This window comes from Oncorhynchus masou, chromosome 12, assembly GCF_036934945.1.
Source record: "Oncorhynchus masou masou isolate Uvic2021 chromosome 12, UVic_Omas_1.1, whole genome shotgun sequence".
Taxonomy (NCBI): Eukaryota; Metazoa; Chordata; class Actinopteri; order Salmoniformes; family Salmonidae; genus Oncorhynchus; species Oncorhynchus masou.
The window spans coordinates 63,616,355-63,635,947 of record NC_088223.1 but is presented as its reverse complement, the minus strand read 5'-3'; the positions used below and the strand labels follow the sequence as shown (position 1 = coordinate 63,635,947).

Below are 19,593 nucleotides of genomic sequence, written 5' to 3'. Positions count from 1 at the left end.
AGTCTATCGTCTTGTTAGATATTTCATAAATCAGAATTATTTTGTGCACCTGACGCATGCTGATTTTGGCATAAACATGTATTGCTATAGTTCTAATGTCCCCACGCACACACTGGTGTAGCACCCAAGGGGCGGGGGGCATTGGGGTCCCCCTCGGAGGTCGGGCCCCCGATTGTCACGGCTTTCGTTGTGGGAAGGAGGAGCGGACCAAAATGCAGCGTAGTTGTGATTCATTTTATTTAATAAGGAAACTATACACGATTAAACTAACAAAATAACAAACGTATGAAAACCGAAAACAGCCCTATCTGGTGCAAACAAAACACAGAGACAGGAACAATCACCCACAAACACACAGTGAAACCCAGGCTACCTAAATATGGTTCCCAATTAGAGACAATGACTAACACCTGCCTCTGATTGAGAACCATATCAGGCCAGACATAGAAATAGACAAACAAGACATCCAACATAGAATGCCCACTCAGATCACACCCTGACCAACCAAAACATAGAAACATACAAATAAACTATGGTCAGGGTGTGACAGTACCCCCCCAAGGTGCGGACTCCGGCCGCAAAACCTGAACCTATCGGGGAGGGTCTGGGTGGGCATCTGTCTGCGGTGGCGGCTCTGGTGCTGGACGTGGCCCCCACTTCACTGTAGTCCTCCCCCACCTTGTCCGCTTCCGTGACCTCCTAGCCACGGCAACCCTGCTAAATAACTCGGGACAGAGGGGCAGCTCGGGACAGAGGGGCTCTTCAGACTCCGGCAGCAGCGCCGGACAGGCGGGAGACTCCGGAAGCAGCGCCGGACAGGCGGGAGACTCCAGCAGCACAGGAGAGGAGGAAGGCTCTGGCAGATCCTAGCTGACTGGCGGATCTGGAAGAATCTGGCTGACTGGCGGATCTGGAAGAGTCTGGCAGACTGGCAGATCTGGAGATCCTGGCTGACTGGCAGATCTGGAAGAGTCTGGCAGACTGGCAGATTCCGGAAGATCCTGGCTGACTGGCAGATCTGGAAGAGTCTGGCTGACTGGCAGATCTGGAAGAGTCTGGCTGACTGGCAGATCTGGAAGAGTCTGGCTGACTGGCAGATCTGGAAGAGTCTGGTTGACTGGCAGATCTGGTTGACTGGCAGATCTGGAAGAGTCTGGTTGACTGGCAGATCTGGAAGAGTCTGGATGACTGGCGGGTCTGGAAGAGTCTGGTTGACTGGCGGATCTGGAAGAGTCTGGTTGACTGGCGGATCTGGAAGAGTCTGGCTGACTGGCGGATCTGGAAGAGTCTGGCTGACTGGCGGATCTGGAAGAGTCTGGCTGACTGGCGGATCCTGGCAGACTGACGGTTCTGGCTGCTCCATGCAGACTGGCAGCTTCAAGCTGACTGGCGACTCTGGCTGCTCCATGCAGACTGGCAGCTCTGGCTGCTCCATGCAGACTGGCAGCTCTGGCTGCTCCATGCAGACTGGCAGCTCTGGCTGCTCCATGCAGACTGGCAGCTCTGGCAGCTCCTTGCAGACTGGCAGCTCCTTGCAGACTGGCAGCTCCTTGCAGACTGGCAGCTCCATGCAGACTGGCAGCTCCATGCAGACTGACATCTCTGGCTGCTCCATGCAGACTGACAGCTCTGGCTGCTCCATGCAGACTGACAGCTCTGGCTGCTCCATGCAGACTGACAGCTCTGGCTGCTCCATGCAGACTGACAGCTCTGGCTGCTCCATGCAGACTGGCAGCTCTGGCTGCTCCATGCAGGCTGGCAGCTCTGGCTGCTCCATGCAGTCTGGCAGCTCTGGCTGCGCTGAACAGGCAGGAGACTCCGGCAGCGCTGTAGAGGCGGAAGGCTCTGGCAGCGCTAAACAGGTGGGAAACTCCAGCAGCGCTGTAGAGGAGGAAGGCTCGGGCAGCACTGAACAGGCGGGAGACTCCGGCAGCGCAGGAGAGGAGGAAGGCTCCGGCAGCGCTGGAGAGGCGAGGCGCACTGTAGGCCTGATGCGTGGTGCTGGCACTGGTGGTACTGGACGGAGAACACGCACAGGAAGCCTAGTGCGGGGAGCTGCCATCGGAGGGCTGGTGTGTGGAGGTGGCACAGGATGGGCTAGACCGTGAAGGCGTACTGGAGATCTTGAGAGCAGTGTTGGCACAGGACATGCAAGGCTAGGGAGGTGCACAGGAGGCCTGGTGCGTGAGGCTGGCACCAACGTCACCAGCCGACTAACACGCACCTCAGAACGAGTATGGAGCGCTGACCCAGGTGCCATCAAATCCCGACACGCTCCGTGGGCGAATTCCATACTTAAAGCACCAACATAGCAACTCCCTCATTACTCTCTCCTCCAATTTCCCCATTAACTCCTTCACAGTCTCTGTTTCGCTCACCTCCAACACCGGCTCTGGTTCTGGACTCCTCCTTGGCTCCTCAGGATAAACAGGGAGAGTGGGCTCAGGTCTGACTCCTGACTCTGCCACACTCTCCCTGAGCCACCCCCAAGAAATTTTTGGGGCTGACTCTCGGGCTTCCATCCGCTGCCGTGCTGCCTCCTCATACCGGCGCCTCTCCGCTTTCCCCGCCTCCAGTTCTTCCTTGGGGCGGCGATATTCTCAGGCTGAGCCCAGGGTCCTTCTCCATCTAATTCGTCCTCCCATGTCCATTCCTTTTTTGTTGCTCCTGCTGTTGCTTTTGCCTGTTACCACTCCGCTTGGTCCTGTTGTGGTGGGTGACTCTGTCACGGCTTTCGTTGTGGGAAGGAGGAGCGGACCAAAATGCAGCATAGTTGTGATTCATTTTATTTAATAAGGAAACTATACACGATTAAACTAACAAAATAACAAACGTATGAAAACCGAAAACAGCCCTATCTGGTGCAAACAAAACACAGAGACAGGAACAATCACCCACAAACACACAGTGAAACCCAGGCTACCTAAATATGGTTCCCAATTAGAGACAATGACTAACACCTGCCTCTGATTGAGAACCATATCAGGCCAGACATAGAAATAGACAAACAAGACATCCAACATAGAATGCCCACTCAGATCACACCCTGACCAACCAAAACATAGAAACATACAAATAAACTATGGTCAGGGTGTGACACCCCCCCCAGCATATAAACACGTCAAAAAAAACCTATCGGGGAGGGTCTGGGTGGGCATTTTTAATTAATTAATTTCACTTTAACTCCCCCAACATTTTCTCTCAGACTCCTAACGATAACCCTTATAATTTATTCACAGAGGGGCTTCTACAGTGGGGCTTTTCATTACAGAAAGGCGGGAATCTCAAAGTCTTGAAACTAAACAGGAGAGGAAACAATCAGATCCTAATGATCTGGAAGAATCTGTACTGTTAAGAACTGGCAGACTGACGGTTCCGGTCCTGGCTGACTGGCAATCTGGAATCTGTCACTGAGCAGATCTGGAAGAGTCTGGCTGACTGGCAGATCCAAAGAGTCTGGCTGACTGGCAGATCTGGAAGAGTCTGGATCCATCTGGAAGCTGGCTGAGCAGATCTGGAAGAGTCTGGTTGACTGGCAGATCTGGTTGACTGGCAGATCTGGAAGATCTGACTGGCAGATCTGGAAGAGTCTGGATGACTGGCGGGTCTGGAAGAGTCTGGTTGACTCCATCTGGAAGAGTCTGGTTGACCCGCGGATCTGGAAGAGTCTGGAAGAGTCATGATCTGGAAGGTTAAAATATCTGGAAAGTCTGGTTGACTGGCGGATCTGGAAGTCTGGCTGACTGGCATCTGGAAGAGTTGGCTGACTGGCGGATCTGGAAGAGTCTGGCTGACTGGCGGATCCTGGCAGACTGACGGTTCTGGCTGCTCCATGCAGACTGGCAGCTTCAAGCTGACACACTCTGGCTGCTCCAGATGGAAAAAATGTGATGTCCATGCAGACTGGCAGCTTTGCTCCATGCAGACACGCTCTCTGCTCCATGCAGACTGGTATAATGACACTGCAGGATGAGCTCATTTATACTGGCAGTGTCAGAAGACACTCCATGCAGACTGTCTGTAATCATGGGCCGGGTGTGGCCTGATATCATTGGTTAATTCTCATATATTAAAATAGCATACAAAAAACGTAAATGGATAGTCTGATCATAGATACAATTTGGTTACATAAGCCTACAAACATTTACAACAGCAAAATCACAAGAATCACATAAATGGCTTCAGATTAAAGTCTACGTTGAGACCGAAGGGAGCAAGAGTCTTTAAATTAAAGATCCAGGCAGCCTCTCGTTTTAACAATACATTGTCGAGGTCACCCCCTCTCCCAGGAAGGGTGACATGTTCGATGCCAATATAACGTAGAGACGAAATCTAGTTATTTGCTTCCAAAAAGTGGGCCGCAACTGGGTAAGTTTTTGCACTTAATGGTGCTACAAACCTCCGAGATGCGTACTTTTAATTCATGCTTTGTTTTACCCACATAATTTTTACCTCAAGGACAAGTTATATATAAATAACTGCCTTAGTGGAGCACATTATAACACCTTTGATTGGGATCTGTTCCCTGTTTGGGGGTGTTTGAAGGATCTACATTTATACGTGCCATTGCATTGAGCACAGCCATTACACTTGTAGTTTCCATCCAATAGGGGCGCAAATACACGTTGTGCAGGGATATCATGGGGTGGTAAATCAGAGTTTACCAATTGATCTCTGAGGTTTCTGCCCCGCGAGAATACGACCAAGGGAAGGTCCGCAAACACATTACCGATACTATCATCGGGATCTTAGAATGTGCCAATGTTTGTGAACGATTCCCTTAATTTGTTCAGAGCACTTTGAATAGCGGGTAGTTAGAACGCAAGAATGTTTCTTTTTGCGAGACTGACCTTGAAAGAGGTCATGTCTCAATTTGTTTAGAATTTTCTCAATTGCAGTATTAATCTGACCATTTCTGTACCCAGTGCTGATGAACCATGATAACTATCCGTCAGTGTTGATATAGTCTGTGATTCCCAGAAGTATCCATTGAGATATGTAGAATCTGAAAAAACATCCCAGATGCCACACTGATTGACCGGGTAACCCTGGCAACTGGATCTCATGGGTCTCCACAGCACGTGCCATCCCTATGTAAAGTAGAAGGCCCAGCTGGACCCTTTAAATATAAATATGAATATACCAGAAAAATACACATAGCAAAGACTTTTGGTTTCGGAGAGAGTGTGTTATTGACACCTGACCATGCTTTCTCCTGCTGTGCTGACAGACCGTAGACCAATTTTAGGTATTACTCACACTTAGTAATCTACTCTTGTGAGAGTGACATAAAGCCTGACCTACCCCAGGAGGTCTTATATTCTTGTAAGTTCAGTGTTTCAGTGCCAAGGCATTGAAGACTAAGGAAAAATGTCCTCATCACACCATAGGGTGTTGAAGTTCAGGTTTACATTACTTGAGATTCACATCACAGATCAATATTGATACAATGGCACTATCAGACACACAGAACACCTTGTTTTCATGTGTGTGTGGGTGTTTGTCCTTTTGACCTCTAGGATATTTGGGTTCTCTGTACATCTATGTGCATCTAAATCATGTATTGTAAATGTGTGTGCTGCAGGAGGCAGGCTGTGCCTATGTGATCGCCCTGATGGCAGTGTACTGGTGTACTGAGGTACTGCCGCTGGCTGTGACTGCACTCCTGCCCGCTGTCCTCTTCCCTTTGTTTGGCATCATGGAGTCCAAGCAGGTACGCTTCCCTTACACACGCACAAACACACATGCTCACACTCAAAGACAATCTCTCACGTGTGTGTATCAGGTGTGTATGCAGTACCTGAAGGACACCAACATGCTGTTTGTTGGCGGGCTAATGATGGCTGTTGCCGTGGAGAAGTGGAATCTTCACAAGCGCATCGCCCTCAGAGTTCTACTCGTTGTGGGGATGCGGCCTGCCCTGTGAGTAGCAAATCACAGGTGTCTGTCTATCCGTTGTTCAAGTATCAAAGCAAGATTGTCAGCCCACTGAGCTAAAGCCTAGCATGCTTTCCTCCTTCTCCACTTCCTATCTTCTTTTCTGACTCTGATACACCCTCCCCTCCTCCGCTGTCCCCACCAGTCTGATGCTAGGGTTCATGGGTGTGACAGCCTTCCTGTCCATGTGGATCAGTAACACAGCCACCACAGCTATGATGGTCCCCATTGTCCAGGCCGTCCTGGAGCAGCTCAACGGCCCACGAAAGGGGGAGAACCCCCTGCCCACCCCTCAGAGCCGGGAGAATGTTACGACTCCTGAGGAAAATCTGGAGAACAGTTCGACCCCACAGGACACACTTATGATCCAGGACAATCACATCCCACTGGAGAAACTAGCCTCAGAAGATAAACTGGACTCCCCAGACAAACCAGTTCCTCAGGACAACTCTCTGACTGATGGGAAGCCAGGTGAGGTGCAGGGCACTGGGCTGGGGGCAGAGGCCAGGGCAGGGGTCTGGGGTCTGGGTGAGGCTGGAGCACTGCTTTTTCACCAACACACCATAACACAGTTAAATGGCGATTTCAGACAATTATAGACATAGGCTAAATGTCTGTAGGCAACAGGAAAACTATTGCCTTCCTAGTTTGGCAGTGACCTCTTGGTAGTCCTGATTCCCAAACATCTCTAATATATAGTGCTATTTTCTCCTCCTTCCTCTCTGTATACAGTGTTGGTGTCCATGGTCTTGAAGGAAGGGACTGAAGCAGAGGAGCAGGTTGGGGAGGAAGAGGAGGAGAAGGAGAGGATGAAGATGTGTAAAGGTCTGACGTTGTGTGTGTGTTACGCTGCCAGCATCGGCGGCACTGCCACTCTAACTGGCACCGGACCCAACCTTGTCCTCACAGGGCAGATGAGCCAGTATGTACCACACACACACACACACACAGACACAGACACACACACACACATATGTACCTCTCACAGACACACACCTCACATATGTTAGTGCATGTACAGTATATCCCGTCGCTATAAACATAGATATGGGGGTCAGAACATATCATGTTGATCAACTGACATTTGATGTTTTACATTTCTGAGAAGTTATGTTGTTAATAGAAGCCCACTGTCAGACTCTTCCCTCAGAACGGTGACGTCATTAACTTTGCCTCATGGTTCGCCTTTGCCTTCCCCACCATGCTGCTGATGCTGACGCTGGCCTGGCTCTGGCTCCAGCTCGTCTTCATCGGCTTCAAGTGAGTCACCTGGCCAGAGCATCACAGTGCATTATTTTAACTCTACTCTCTCCTCCCTCTCAGTTCAACCATGACATGATATCTGTAAAGGTTTGCATAGGCCAAATAGGGGTAATATCTCTCTCACTCACTCTGCTTCTTATCTGACCTATTATTGCAAATCATCTCTCTCTCACTCAGTCTCTCTTTCTCTCAAACCTTTCTCTTTTCCTCCCCCACTCATTTCTCTCACCCCTGTCTCCCTGTCTCCCTGTCTCCCACTCCTCCTCTCCAGTCTGAAGCGTACATGGGGCTGTGGTGCTGTGCAGTCAGAGAAGGAGTTTGCGGCATATGATTTGATCCGTGAGGAGCATCGTCGTCTGGGGCCCATGTCTTATGGAGAGCTGAGTGTCCTGGGGCTCTTCATCCTGCTGGTGGTGCTTTGGTTCACACGAAGCCCAGGCTTCATCGATGGATGGGCAACCCACGTCTTCAATGCCAAAGCACCGTTTGTAACACACACCACAGTGAAATACTGTACACACCATACACACTCAACCACACAGACACACACACACAAGTGGAAATATGCAGAAACATGCACAGTTACACAAGCCTGATCTGATCTGAAGGATAGGTGACCTGAGTTGTCTTTAGTTCCAGAACCTTCCATTAGACCAAATGTCAGGACACGGGGAACAGGATAAAACAAACACAGGCAGACAAAATATGTCGTTCAGAGAGTAAACCATCTGTGTTGCATCAATACACGTGTTCTGAACTTTGACACACAGGAACACACACGTGTGCACGTACACACACTCTCATCTGCACACACATACGCTGTAACCAGCACACAGAGTCCGGGAAACGTGATCTCACTAGTGAATGAGAGACAAAAGCACACTTCTTTATGACAAACAGATCGATGGGCAGGAGAGGCACACACTTCATTCTGGGCAATTCCACGGTAACGGAATTACGCTTTGACTCAGATTAACTTTCAAATGTATGCCAAACAAAAATAATTGATTTCAAAGACTACTTTTGTACAATTTACACAGAACATTTCACAAAAACCCATTTACTGGAAGACCTGTGCAGATGCAAAGTTTGGTAACAGAATTACAGTAAACTCTCCCTCAGTGTTTTATGTGACCACCATTTCCAAAAACGTTTTGGCCGACCCCACCAAATTCACATAGAATGTGAGTTATAGATTTGTCATTCTCTTTGAAAGGAAGTCTAAGAAGCGGTAGATCTGTTCTATGTGTGCTATTTCTATGCTTCCCGTTCTTAAGTTACATTTTTGTCTTCTACGTTTGCTTTTGTACGCCAACTTCAAAAAGCTGGAAATACAGTATTTTTGGATATTGAAAATATATTTCACAGTGGTTTAGATGGTACAATGATTCTCTATACAATACATTGTTTGTTTTGTCAAATAAACTGAGAAATGGTGGAGCGATTTCTGTATATTGCCCCTCTAAATGTCTGCTCCGAATTAAGATTCAAAGACTCCTGCAGAAAGAATGGGGTGTCACCTTGACACCTTGAATAAAAAAAAATAAAAAAAATGGTTATTGAAGTACAGTAGGTGACAATTTCAGTAACGGAATAACATCATGGGTACATGATCTGTACTATACAGGAATTTATAATTATGGATATAATTATACAACATTTTTGCATATTTGGGTTTTACTGACTTGCCTAGTTAAATAAAGGTCAAATGTTACAAAACATTTTTTTAAATAGGTAGCCGAGTGGTTAGAGTGTTGGGCCAGTAACCGAAAGGCTGCTGGATCGAATCCCCAAGCTGACGAGGTAAAAATCTGTCGTTCTGCCCCTGAGCAAGGCAGTTAACCCACTGTTCCCCGGGCACCAAAGATGTGGATGTCAATTATGGCAGCCCTCCGCACCTCTCTGATACAGAGGCGTTGGGTTAATTGAGGAAGACACATTTCAGTTGAGTGGATTCAGTTGTACAAGTGACTAGGTATCCCCTTTTCCTATTATTCTACACACTGGCTTTGATTGTAATGAGCTCCGCCCCCAAACAAGACCACATTTGGTTGGACCAGACCAAATCTTGAAACAATCTAAACGTCTGTTTCACAAGTTTGGATATCACAGTACAACACGGTAGAGTCCAACAGTACATTATACTGTAATCTACGCTTGTGTGCTCTACTGTAGTGTACAGTACTTTTCTCTAGAATTTTATAATTGGTTCAGATCTGGTCCAGACAGGGAGGACTGACCAAATTTCAACTACTTTTCAACATCCATGAACGTCGGTGTCGGTCGGTGCTCAGTGGGTTAGGATGCTTGATAAAGTAAATGGAAATAGGGTAGGTGGTAGGGTGTCATGGTAGGTGTCAGTAAGAGCCAGGAGAGGTGGCATTACCTGGAGAGAGAGAGAAACGGCAGAGAAACAGAGAGTGAGAGTGGGTAGGGGTTGTCGAGACTGTTTTCATAGTCTTGCTTAGACCACCAGACGACAGAAAGATAAAACCAATATGTTATGAGCTGAACAGGACAGGTAGTATAACATTTATATATGCCTTCATTTCTCAAAAATATAGACTCTTAGCTTTCATTTGACACGCAGTGTGACATGCTCCTATGAACTTTACATGTTGGTGCTCATGGGTCCTTTTACATGGAAATGCCCTTCTCTCTTATCTGGTCATGTGACCTGCCTAACACATAGGGCATATGTGACGTCTGTCAATTTATGAATGGGCACATCACCATGGAAACAGGCGTTGATTCTAACAGAATCCTGGATCAAACTGGGGCTAAGGTCATCAAAAATGTTCTGTCCTTTACGTCAATCACCTCTGTCATCACATTGCCATTGGGTAAGAATTAGTTAGTGTTCAAAATAGGATTGGAGGGCCCCTCCCCGGCCTCCCTCTGCACCTTTTCCCAAATCCTAACCCCTATATTCCCCGACACTGCTGCCCCCTAACCCCACACAGTCTAACACCTAACCGCTAGCCATCCTCTCCTAAACCCTCCACCTCTCCCTCTCCAGGTTTGTAACTGATGCCACGGTGGCGGTGTTTGTTGCCATGCTGCTGTTCGTCTTGCCCTCTGAGCCCCCCCGCTACCTCAGCTTCTGGAGAACACAGAGATTTGGCACAGGTGATACACACACAAAACAGAAATACCTTAGTTACATAAGTATTCAGACCCTTTGCTATGAGACTCGAAATTGAACTCCGGTACATCCTGTTTCCATTGATCATCCTTGAGATGTTCCTACAACTTGATTGGAGTCCACCTGTGGTAAATTTGATTGATTGGGCTTGATTTGGAAAGGCACTGTCTTTAAAAGGTCCCACAGTTGACAGTGCATGTCACAGCAAAAACCAAGCCATGAAGTCGAAGGAATTGTCCGTAGAACTCAGAGACAGGATTGTGTCGAGGCACATATCTGGAGGAGGGTACCAAAACATTTCTGCAGCATTGAAGGTCCCCAAGAACACCGTGCCCTCAATCATTCTTAAATGGGAGAAGTTTGGAACCACCAAGTCCTAGAGCCGGCCAAACTGAGCAATTGGGGGAGAAGGGCCTTGGTCAAGGAGGTGACCAAGAACCCGATGGTCACTCTGACAGAGCTCTAGAGTTCCTCTGTGGAGATGGGAGACTTTGAGGACAACCATCTCTGCAGTACCAATCAGGCCTTTATGGTAGCGTTTGGTTGATTTTCCGTCTAATGAAAAGAAAGTAATAGAAAACAGCATCAGTAAGTGTCCCACAAGAGTGATGACTGCTCACCTCAAACTCTTGGAAAAGCACTTTGGGACTTCCCAATCCGTTTGACTGTGATCCTGGCTCATTTGACATGCCGGTAAGTGAAATCATACAAATGATTGAGTTGTTATGTAACCGAATGCATTCACGGGTCACAACACAGGAGTTTTGGTTCCTGAATCAAAGGGAATACCTTGCCTTTTTCCTCTGAGCATTAATGCTGTGTTCAAAACAACTGGAAACTCGGAAATCTCCACCTTCCCGACTTCAATGTGTTCAAGACAACTGGGAACTCGGAAAGAAATGAGCTCCGACTGTGAAAAACCTTTTTGAAACTCCAACTCGGAATTCCAACTCGGGAACTCTGGCCTCTTTTTAGAACTCTGACTTTCCAACCTTTCCAATCACTGACATCATGATTTGACCTTGAAAGCACCAAAAACACATGGTAGGCTATATCTGTGTGAAGCCAGATTCAGTGCTCTCGTCTGCATTAAAACAAAATATTGATCCAGGTTGGATATGACAGCAGAGATGAGGTGTGCACAGTCGAACCAGACTTTGAGAAGCTCTGACGCAACATGCATCAAGCTCACCCATCTCCTTAGTGGTGGGATAAGATGCATTATGTCAGACTAATATTCAATTGACTGCCATAGCTGCAAATAAAGTAATTGGCTGTTAAGTATATTTCTTTTTACACATAGTTTAGGTTGCGAGAATTGTCAGATATCAAAATGGGGTCTGGGACCAAAAAGTTTGTGAACCCTGCTGTAGACAATGCTTGACATGTGTGTGCCTCCTCCCGTCAGAGCATCAGCCCACCCGTGGCCCCGCCCCTGCCCTGCTGACCTGGCAGGTGACCCAGAGGAAGATGCCCTGGAGCATTGTACTGTTGCTAGGAGGAGGCTTCGCACTGGCTAAGGGCAGCGAGGTGTGTGTGTGTGTGTGTGTGTGTGTGTGTGTGTGTGTGTGTGTGTGTGTGTGTGTGTGTGTGTGTGTGTGTGTGTGTGTGTGTGTGTGTGTGTGTGTGTGTGTGTGTGTGTGTGTGTGTGTGTGTGTGTGTGTGTGTGTGTGAGAGAGAGAGCTTCAATATTTGTGTGTATCCATCTAGGTGTCTGGTCTGTCACGGTGGCTGGGTGATCAGATGATGCCTCTCTGCTCCGTCCCTCCCTGGGCCATCGCTGTCATCCTCTGTCTCCTCATCGCCACCTTCACTGAGTGTGCCAGCAACGTGGCTACCGCTACACTCTTCCTGCCCATCCTCGCCTCCATGGTACACACACAGTCTCTCTTTCTCCCTCTCACACAGACACTCCCTCTGCGCCCTCATTCTGGGATCAAGTTTCCTCTTGATGAAATTGGAATGTACTGAATAGAGTTGGTCAATAGGGGATCTGAGCCAGGCCTATCACTTAAGAGGTTCACACACACACACACACACACACAGAGAGAGAGAGACTCTCTCGCTAATAGGTCACATTAGAGAGCAGACAGTGAGACTGTAGCAGCACTGTGTAGAGCTCTCAGCTCTGTTGATTCAGTGAAGAGAAGCTTTGATAACTGATCCAGCACACAGAGCCACATGCATACACACTCTTATTCTTCCTATTCACATCCACATTACAGGATAGTATTACTTGTGTATGTACTCGTGTGTGCTCATGTGCATACATTCGTATGCACGTAAGTGCGAGTGTGTGTTGGTTAATATGTGTGTGTTCTATTGCAGTCCCAGTCCATAGGGTTGAACCCGTTGTATGTGATGGTACCCTGCACCCTCAGTGCATCCTTTGCCTTCATGCTGCCTGTGGCCACGCCTCCTAATGCCATCGTGTTCTCTTATGGATACCTGAAGGTGTCAGACATGGTGAGAGACAGGCTACCATAGGTACCTACTGTACTTATCAGACAGAGTCAAATCGAAGGGCCTGTTGTCCGGACCTCTGGCAGTCTCTACGGGGGTGCCACAGGGTTCAATTCTCTGTCCGACTCTTTTCTCTATATACATCAATGATGTCGCTCTTGCTGCTGGTGATTCTCTGATCCACCTCTGCACAGACGACACTATTCTGTATACTTCTGGCCCTTTGGAAACCGTTTTAACTATTTATTGCCTTACCTCCCTTATCTTACCTCATTTGCACACACTGTATATATACCTTTTTTCTCTATTATGTTATTGACTGTATGTTTGTTTATTCCATGTGTAACTCTGTGTTGTTGTTTATATCGCACTGCTTGTCATGTCTTGTTATGTCTGTTCCTGTCCTTTCTCTTCACTCTGTCTCTCTCTGCTGGTCTTTTTAGGTTACCTTCTCTGTCTCTCATTCTTCAGCTGTTCTACATCTCCCCTAACTAGCTCATTCACTCTTTCACACCTGTTCTCTCTTCCCCCTCTGATTAGGTCTCTATTTCTCTCTCTGTTCCTGCTACTTTCAGTGTCTGATTCTTGTTTGTGTTTTTGATGCCAGAAGCAAGCTGTCGTCTCGTTTGCTTCCACCTTGTCCTATCCTGTCGGAGTCTGCCTGGCAGGTGCATCCTGCACTATACTACGTTCTTTTTGTTCCATTGTCAACGTTGGAAGAGGATTTATGCCATTCCTGTTTTTCATTAAAGAACTCTGTTTTCTGTTAAAACCGCTTTTGGGTCTTCACTCAAGTACATAACAGAAGAATCAGACCAAGAATGGACCCAGCGGCTCCGGACCCTTTTCACTCCGCCGTCGAGATCCAGGGAGCGATGCTAGGCAGACACGAGGAGGAATTGTCTGCTGCTCGACATGCCGTTGAGACCCTGGCCGTCCAAGTCTCCGACCTCACAAGACAGGTTCACCAACTCCACCTCGATCCACCGCCCACTTCCAGGGTTTCCGAGTCTCCGGAGCCCAGGATCAACAACCCGCCCTGTTACTCTGGGGAGCCCACTGAGTGCCGCTCATTCCTCACTCAGTGTGATGTGGTGTTCTCTCTCCAGCCCAACACTTACTCCAGGAGCGCAGCCCGCATCGCCTACGTCATTTCTCTCCTTACCGGACGGGCACGTGAGTGGGGCACGGCAATCTGGGAGGCGAGGGCTGAGTGTATTAACCAGTTTCAGGACTTTAAGGAGGAGATGATACGGGTTTTTGACCGTTCTGTTTTTGGGGAGGAGGCTTCCAGGGCCCTGTCTTCCCTATGTCAGGGGAATCGATCCATAACGGATTATTCTATTGAGTTTCGCACTCTCGCTGCCTCTAGTGACTGGAACGAGCCGGCTTTGCTCGCTCGTTTTCTGGAGGGTCTCCTCGTCGAGGTTAAGGATGAGATCCTCTCCCGGGAGGTTCCTTCCAGTCTGGACTCCTTAATAGCCCTCGCTATTCGCATAGAGCGATGGTTTGATCTTCGTCGCCGAGCTCGTGGAAAGGAGCTCGCGTTCTCCGTTGCTCCCCTCTCCACATCACTGCCACCTGCCGCATCACTGCCACCCTCCTCCGCCGGCTCGGATGCTGAGCCTATGCAGCTGGGGGTATCCGCATCTCGGCCAAGGAGAAGGAACGGAGAATCACCAATCGCCTCTGTCTCTACTGCGGCTCCGCTGGTCATTTTGTCACCTCATGTCCAGTAAAAGCCAGAGCTCATCAGTAAGGGGAGGGCTACTGGTGAGCGCAACTACTCAGGCCTCTCCTTCTGGATCACGCACTACCTTTCCGGTCCATCTCCGCTGGCCCGGTTCATCTGCTTCCTGCAGTGCCTTGATAGACTCTGGGGCGGAGGGCTGTTTTATGGACGAGACCTGGGCTCGGGAACATGACATTCCTCTCAGACAGTTAGGGAGCCCACGGCCTTGTTCGCTTTAGATGGTAGTTCTCTCCCCAAGATTCAGCGTGAGACGCTGCCTTTAACCCTCACTGTCTCTGGTAATCATAGCGAAACCATTTCTTTTTTAATTTTTCGTTCACCTTTTACACCTGTTGTTTTGGGTCATCCCTGGCTAGTGCGCCATAACCCTTCTATTAATTGGTCTAGTAATACTATCCTATCCTGGAATGTTTCTTGTCATGTGACCTGTTTAATGTCTGCTATCCCTCCTGTTTCCTCTGTCTCTTCTTCACAGGAGGAGCCTGGCGATTTGACAGGGGTGCCGGAGGAGTATCACGATCTGCGCACGGTGTTCAGTCGTTCCAAGGCCACTTCTCTCCCTCCACACCGGTCGTATGACTGTAGTATTGATCTCCTTCCGGGAACTACTCCCCCGGGGTAGATTATACTCTCTGTCGGCTCCCGAACGTAAGGCTCTCGAGGATTATTTGTCGGTTTCGCTCGACGCCGGTACCATAGTCTCCTCCTCCTCTCCCGCCGGAGCGGGGGTTTTTTTGTTCAGAAGAAGGACGGGTCCCTGCGCCCATGCGTGGATTATCGAGGGCTGAATGACATAACAGTTAAGAATCGTTATCCGCTTCCTCTTATGTCTTCAGCCTTCGAGATCCTGCAGGGAGCCAGGTTTTTCACCAAATTGGACCTTCGTAACGCCTACCATCTCGTGCGCATCAGGGAGGGGGACGAGTGGAAGACGGCGTTTAACACTCCGTTAGGGCACTTTGAATACCGGGTTCTTCCTTTCGGCCTCGTTAACGCTCCAGCTGTCTTTCAGGCACTAGTTAACGACGTCCTGAGAGACATGCTGAACATTTTTGTTTTCGTTTACATGGACGATATCCTGATTTTTTTCACCGTCTCTCTCGATTCATGTTCAGCACGTGCGACGCGTCCTCCAGCGCCTTTGGAGAACTGTCTTTATGTGAAGGCTGAGAAGTGCACTTTTCATGCCGCCTCTGTCCCTTTTCTCGGTTCCGTTATTTCCGCTGAGGGCATTAAGATGGATCCCGCTAAGGTCCAGGCTGTCATTGATTGGCCCGTTCCTAAGTCACGCGTCGAGCTGCAGCGCTTTCTGGGCTTCGCTAATTTCTATCGTCGTTTCATCCGTAATTTCGGTCAGGTGGCAGCTCCCCTCACAGCCCTTACTTCTGTTAAGACGTGCTTTAAGTGGTCCGTTTCCGCCCAGGGAGCTTTTGATCTTCTTAAGAATCGTTTTACATCCGCACCTATTCTTGTTACACCTGACATCTCTAGACAGTTTGTTGTTGAGGTTGACGCGTCAGAGGTGGGCGTGGGAGCCATTCTTTCTCAGCGCTCTCTCTCTGACGGCAAGGTCCATCCTTGCGCGTTTTTCTCTCATCGCTTATCGCCGTCAGAACGTAACTATGATGTTGGTAATCGCGAACTGCTCGCCATCCGCTTAGCCCTAGGCGAATGGCGACAGTGGTTGGAGGGGGCGACCGTTCCTTTTGTCGTTTGGACTGACCATAGGAACCTTGAGTACATCCGTTCAGCCAAACGACTTAATGCGCGTCAGGCTCGTTGGGCTCTGTTTTTCGCTCGTTTCGAGTTTGTTATTTCTTATCGTCCGGGCTCAAAAACACCAAGCCTGATGCTTTATCTCGTCTCTTCAGTTCTTCTGAGGTCTCCACCGACCCCGAGGGGATTCTCCCTGAAGGGCGTGTTGTCGGGTTGACTGTCTGGGGAATTGAGAGGCAGGTAAAGCAAGCACTCGCTCACACTCCGTCGCCGCGAGCTTGTCCTAGGAACCTTCTGTTCGTTCCCGTTCCTACTCGTCCGGCCGTTCTTCAGTGGGCCCACTCTGCCAAGTTAGCCGGCCACCCCGGCGTTCGGGGTACGCTCGCTTCCATTCGCCAGCGTTTCTGGTGGCCCACTCGGGAACGTGACGCGCGTCGATTTGTCGCCGCTTGTTCGGTCTGCGCGCAGACTAAATCTGGGAACTCTCCTCCTGCCGGCCGTCTCAGACCGCTTCCCATTCCCTCTCGACCGTGGTCTCACATCGCTTTAGATTTCATCACCGGACTGCCTTCATCAGCGGGGAAGACAGTTATTCTTACGGTTGTCGATAGATTCTCTAAGGCGGCTCATTTCATTCCTCTCGCTAAGCTCCCTTCTGCTAAGGAGACGGCTCAGATCATTATCGAGAATGTTTTCCGAATTCATGGCCTTCCGTCTGACGTCGTTTCCGACAGAGGCCCGCAGTTCACGTCTCAATTTTGGAGGGAGTTTTGCCGTTTGATTGGGGCTTCCGTCAGTCTCTCGTCCGGCTTTCATCCCCAGTCTAACGGTCAAGCCGAACGGGCCAATCAGACTGTTGGTCGCATTTTACGCAGTCTTTCTTTTCGTAACCCTGCGTCTTGGTCAGAACAGCTCCCCTGCGCAGAGTACGCCCACAACTCGCTTCCCTCGTCTGCTACCGGTCTATCTCCTTTTCAGAGTAGCCTCGGGTACCAGCCTCCGCTGTTCTCATCTCAGCTCGCCGAGTCCTGCGTCCCCTCCGCTCAGGCTTTTGTCCAGCGTTGCGAGCGCACCTGGAAGGGGGTCAGGTCGGCACTTTGCCGTAATAGGGCGCAGACTGTGAGGGCCGCTAATAAGCGTAGGACCAAGAGTCCTAGATATTGTTGCGGTCAGAGAGTATGGCTCTCCACTCAGAACCTTCCCCTTAAGACAGCTTCTCGCAAGTTGGCCCCGCGGTTCATTGGTCCGTTCCGTATTTCCCAGGTCATTAATCCTGTCGCAGTGCGACTTCTTCTCCCGCGCTATCTTCGTCGCGTTCACCCGGTCTTCCATGTCTCCTGTGTTAAGCCCGTTCTTCGCGCCCCCGCTCGTCCCTCCCCCCCCATCCTTGTCGAGGCGCACCCATCTACAGGGTTCGTAAGATTTTGGACATGCGCCCTCGGGGCCGTGGTCATCAGTACCTAGTGGATTGGGAGGGGTACGGTCCTGAGGAGAGGAGTTGGGTTCCCTCTCGGGACGTGCTGGACCGTTCGCTGATCGATGATTTCCTCCGTTGCCGCCAGGTTTCCTTCTCGAGTGCGCCAGGAGGCGCTCGGTGAGTGGGGGGTACTGTCATGTCTTGTTATGTCTGTTCCTGTCCTTTCTCTTCACTCTGTCTCTCTCTGCTGGTCTTTTTAGGTTACCTTCTCTGTCTCTCATTCTTCAGCTGTTCTACATCTCCCTAACTAGCTCATTCACTCTTTCACACCTGTTCTCTCTTCCCCTCTGATTAGGTCTCTATTTCTCTCTCTGTTCCTGCTACTTTCAGTGTCTGATTCTTGTTTGTGTTTTTGATGCCAGAAGCAAGCTGTCGTCTCGTTTGCTTCCACCTTGTCCTATCCTGTCGGAGTCTGCCTGGCAGGTGCATCCTGCACTATACTACGTTCTTTTTGTTCCATTGTCAACGTTGGAAGAGGATTTATGCCATTCCTGTTTTTCATTAAAGAACTCTGTTTTCTGTTAAAACCGCTTTTGGGTCTTCACTCAAGTACATAACACTGCTTTGCTTTATCTTGGCCAGGTTGCAGTTGTAAATGAGAATTTGTTCTCAACTAGCCTACCTAGTTGATATAGATATATTTCACCCTGCCACCCAATCCGAAACCTTAACCTCCTCCTCACACCTTATTCATCCACCATCACCTCCATCCCATCAACCTACCACCACCTCAACTCTAACCCCTCTCTCTCCTACAGGCTAAAATGGGTATAGTGATGAACATCATCGGGATCCTGTGCATCACTCTGGCCATTAACAGCTGGGGCAGAGTTATGTTCAACCTGGACACCTTCCCCTCCTGGGCCAACACCACTGCAAACATCACTACAGGAGGAGGAGGGGGGAAATGACCCCAAATATACCACCATACGCCCCTGTACTGCCATTGCACTGCTACCGATGCCAAAAGGGGATGAGGAAGGGGGAGTATTACCAAGAGACCACAGATCTTTCTCCAACAGCACTACAAGCCTCGCTGGGGCAACAGAAGGCTGGCCATGAGAGCACTGTTATGGTCTGGTGAACACATGCGCGCGCAGTGTATCAGTGTATTTTCTACTGTTCGGGACTTATTCTTATATTATATGGTTATGACACTAGAGAGCCTTAGGGAACAGGGATGATAAATAACTTGCAACGCCTAGACATGCTGTAATACTGTAACTTATATTTGTATACCTGACAATATTGTTATATCAATTTATATTCTATAATTGTAATATATTACAGGGATCATCAACTTATTTTAGCCACTGGCTAATTTTCTCTTGAGTGGATGGTCAGGGGTCCGGAACATAATTACAAATCATTTGGAGACTACAAATTGACTGCCCAAACAAATATAATATTTGAATAAAACATAATCATTGCAAACCTTGCTTACATTTGTATACAATCACACATATCGCTCTATTATCCGTGGGAATACTTTGGAACAGATTTTCCTAATTAAAATCACTTGGAGCTGATTTTCTGGCATTTTCAGTTTTTTATGTCCAACAATCAAAAAATATATATAATACGTTTTGCACAGAACTTGGAGGCCAAATAAAAGAATCTGCGGGCTGCCAGTTGGGGAACTCTGTTAGATTACATCAATTAGGATCAATTATTTTCAGTAAGTGTAATTAATTAGATATTTTGTATAGTTATCAATGTAAATGATTGACTTTTGTAAGAGTTTAGAGTTGTTTTTTCCATTCCAATAACAACCTATTATGGTTTTGTCTATTGTACTTTATTTGTTTAGTTTTTTTTCTGAATAAAGCCTGGACTTTT

General features: G+C 48.6%; 1 protein-coding gene across 2 annotated transcripts in view; it reads left to right on the top strand.

The window, feature by feature from the left end:
* The window catches only part of LOC135550644 (Na(+)/citrate cotransporter-like), a 19,857-nt gene extending 264 nt beyond the window's left edge, over window positions 1–19,593 (top strand). The window contains exons 2-12 of one of the 2 annotated variants that reach the window (XM_064981645.1): window positions 5,585–5,713; window positions 5,786–5,922; window positions 6,083–6,408; window positions 6,670–6,859; window positions 7,075–7,197; window positions 7,472–7,684; window positions 10,220–10,329; window positions 11,754–11,875; window positions 12,056–12,217; window positions 12,674–12,811; window positions 18,513–19,593. In XM_064981645.1, the coding sequence (XP_064837717.1) occupies window positions 5,585–5,713; window positions 5,786–5,922; window positions 6,083–6,408; window positions 6,670–6,859; window positions 7,075–7,197; window positions 7,472–7,684; window positions 10,220–10,329; window positions 11,754–11,875; window positions 12,056–12,217; window positions 12,674–12,811; window positions 18,513–18,665 (1,803 nt within the window). In that variant the 3' untranslated portion in view covers window positions 18,666–19,593. Of the gene's footprint in view, window positions 1–5,584; window positions 5,923–6,082; window positions 6,409–6,669; window positions 6,860–7,074; window positions 7,198–7,471; window positions 7,685–10,219; window positions 10,330–11,753; window positions 11,876–12,055; window positions 12,218–12,673; window positions 12,812–18,512 lie in introns of both variants that reach the window. The other variant, XM_064981644.1, reaches the window with a different exon arrangement.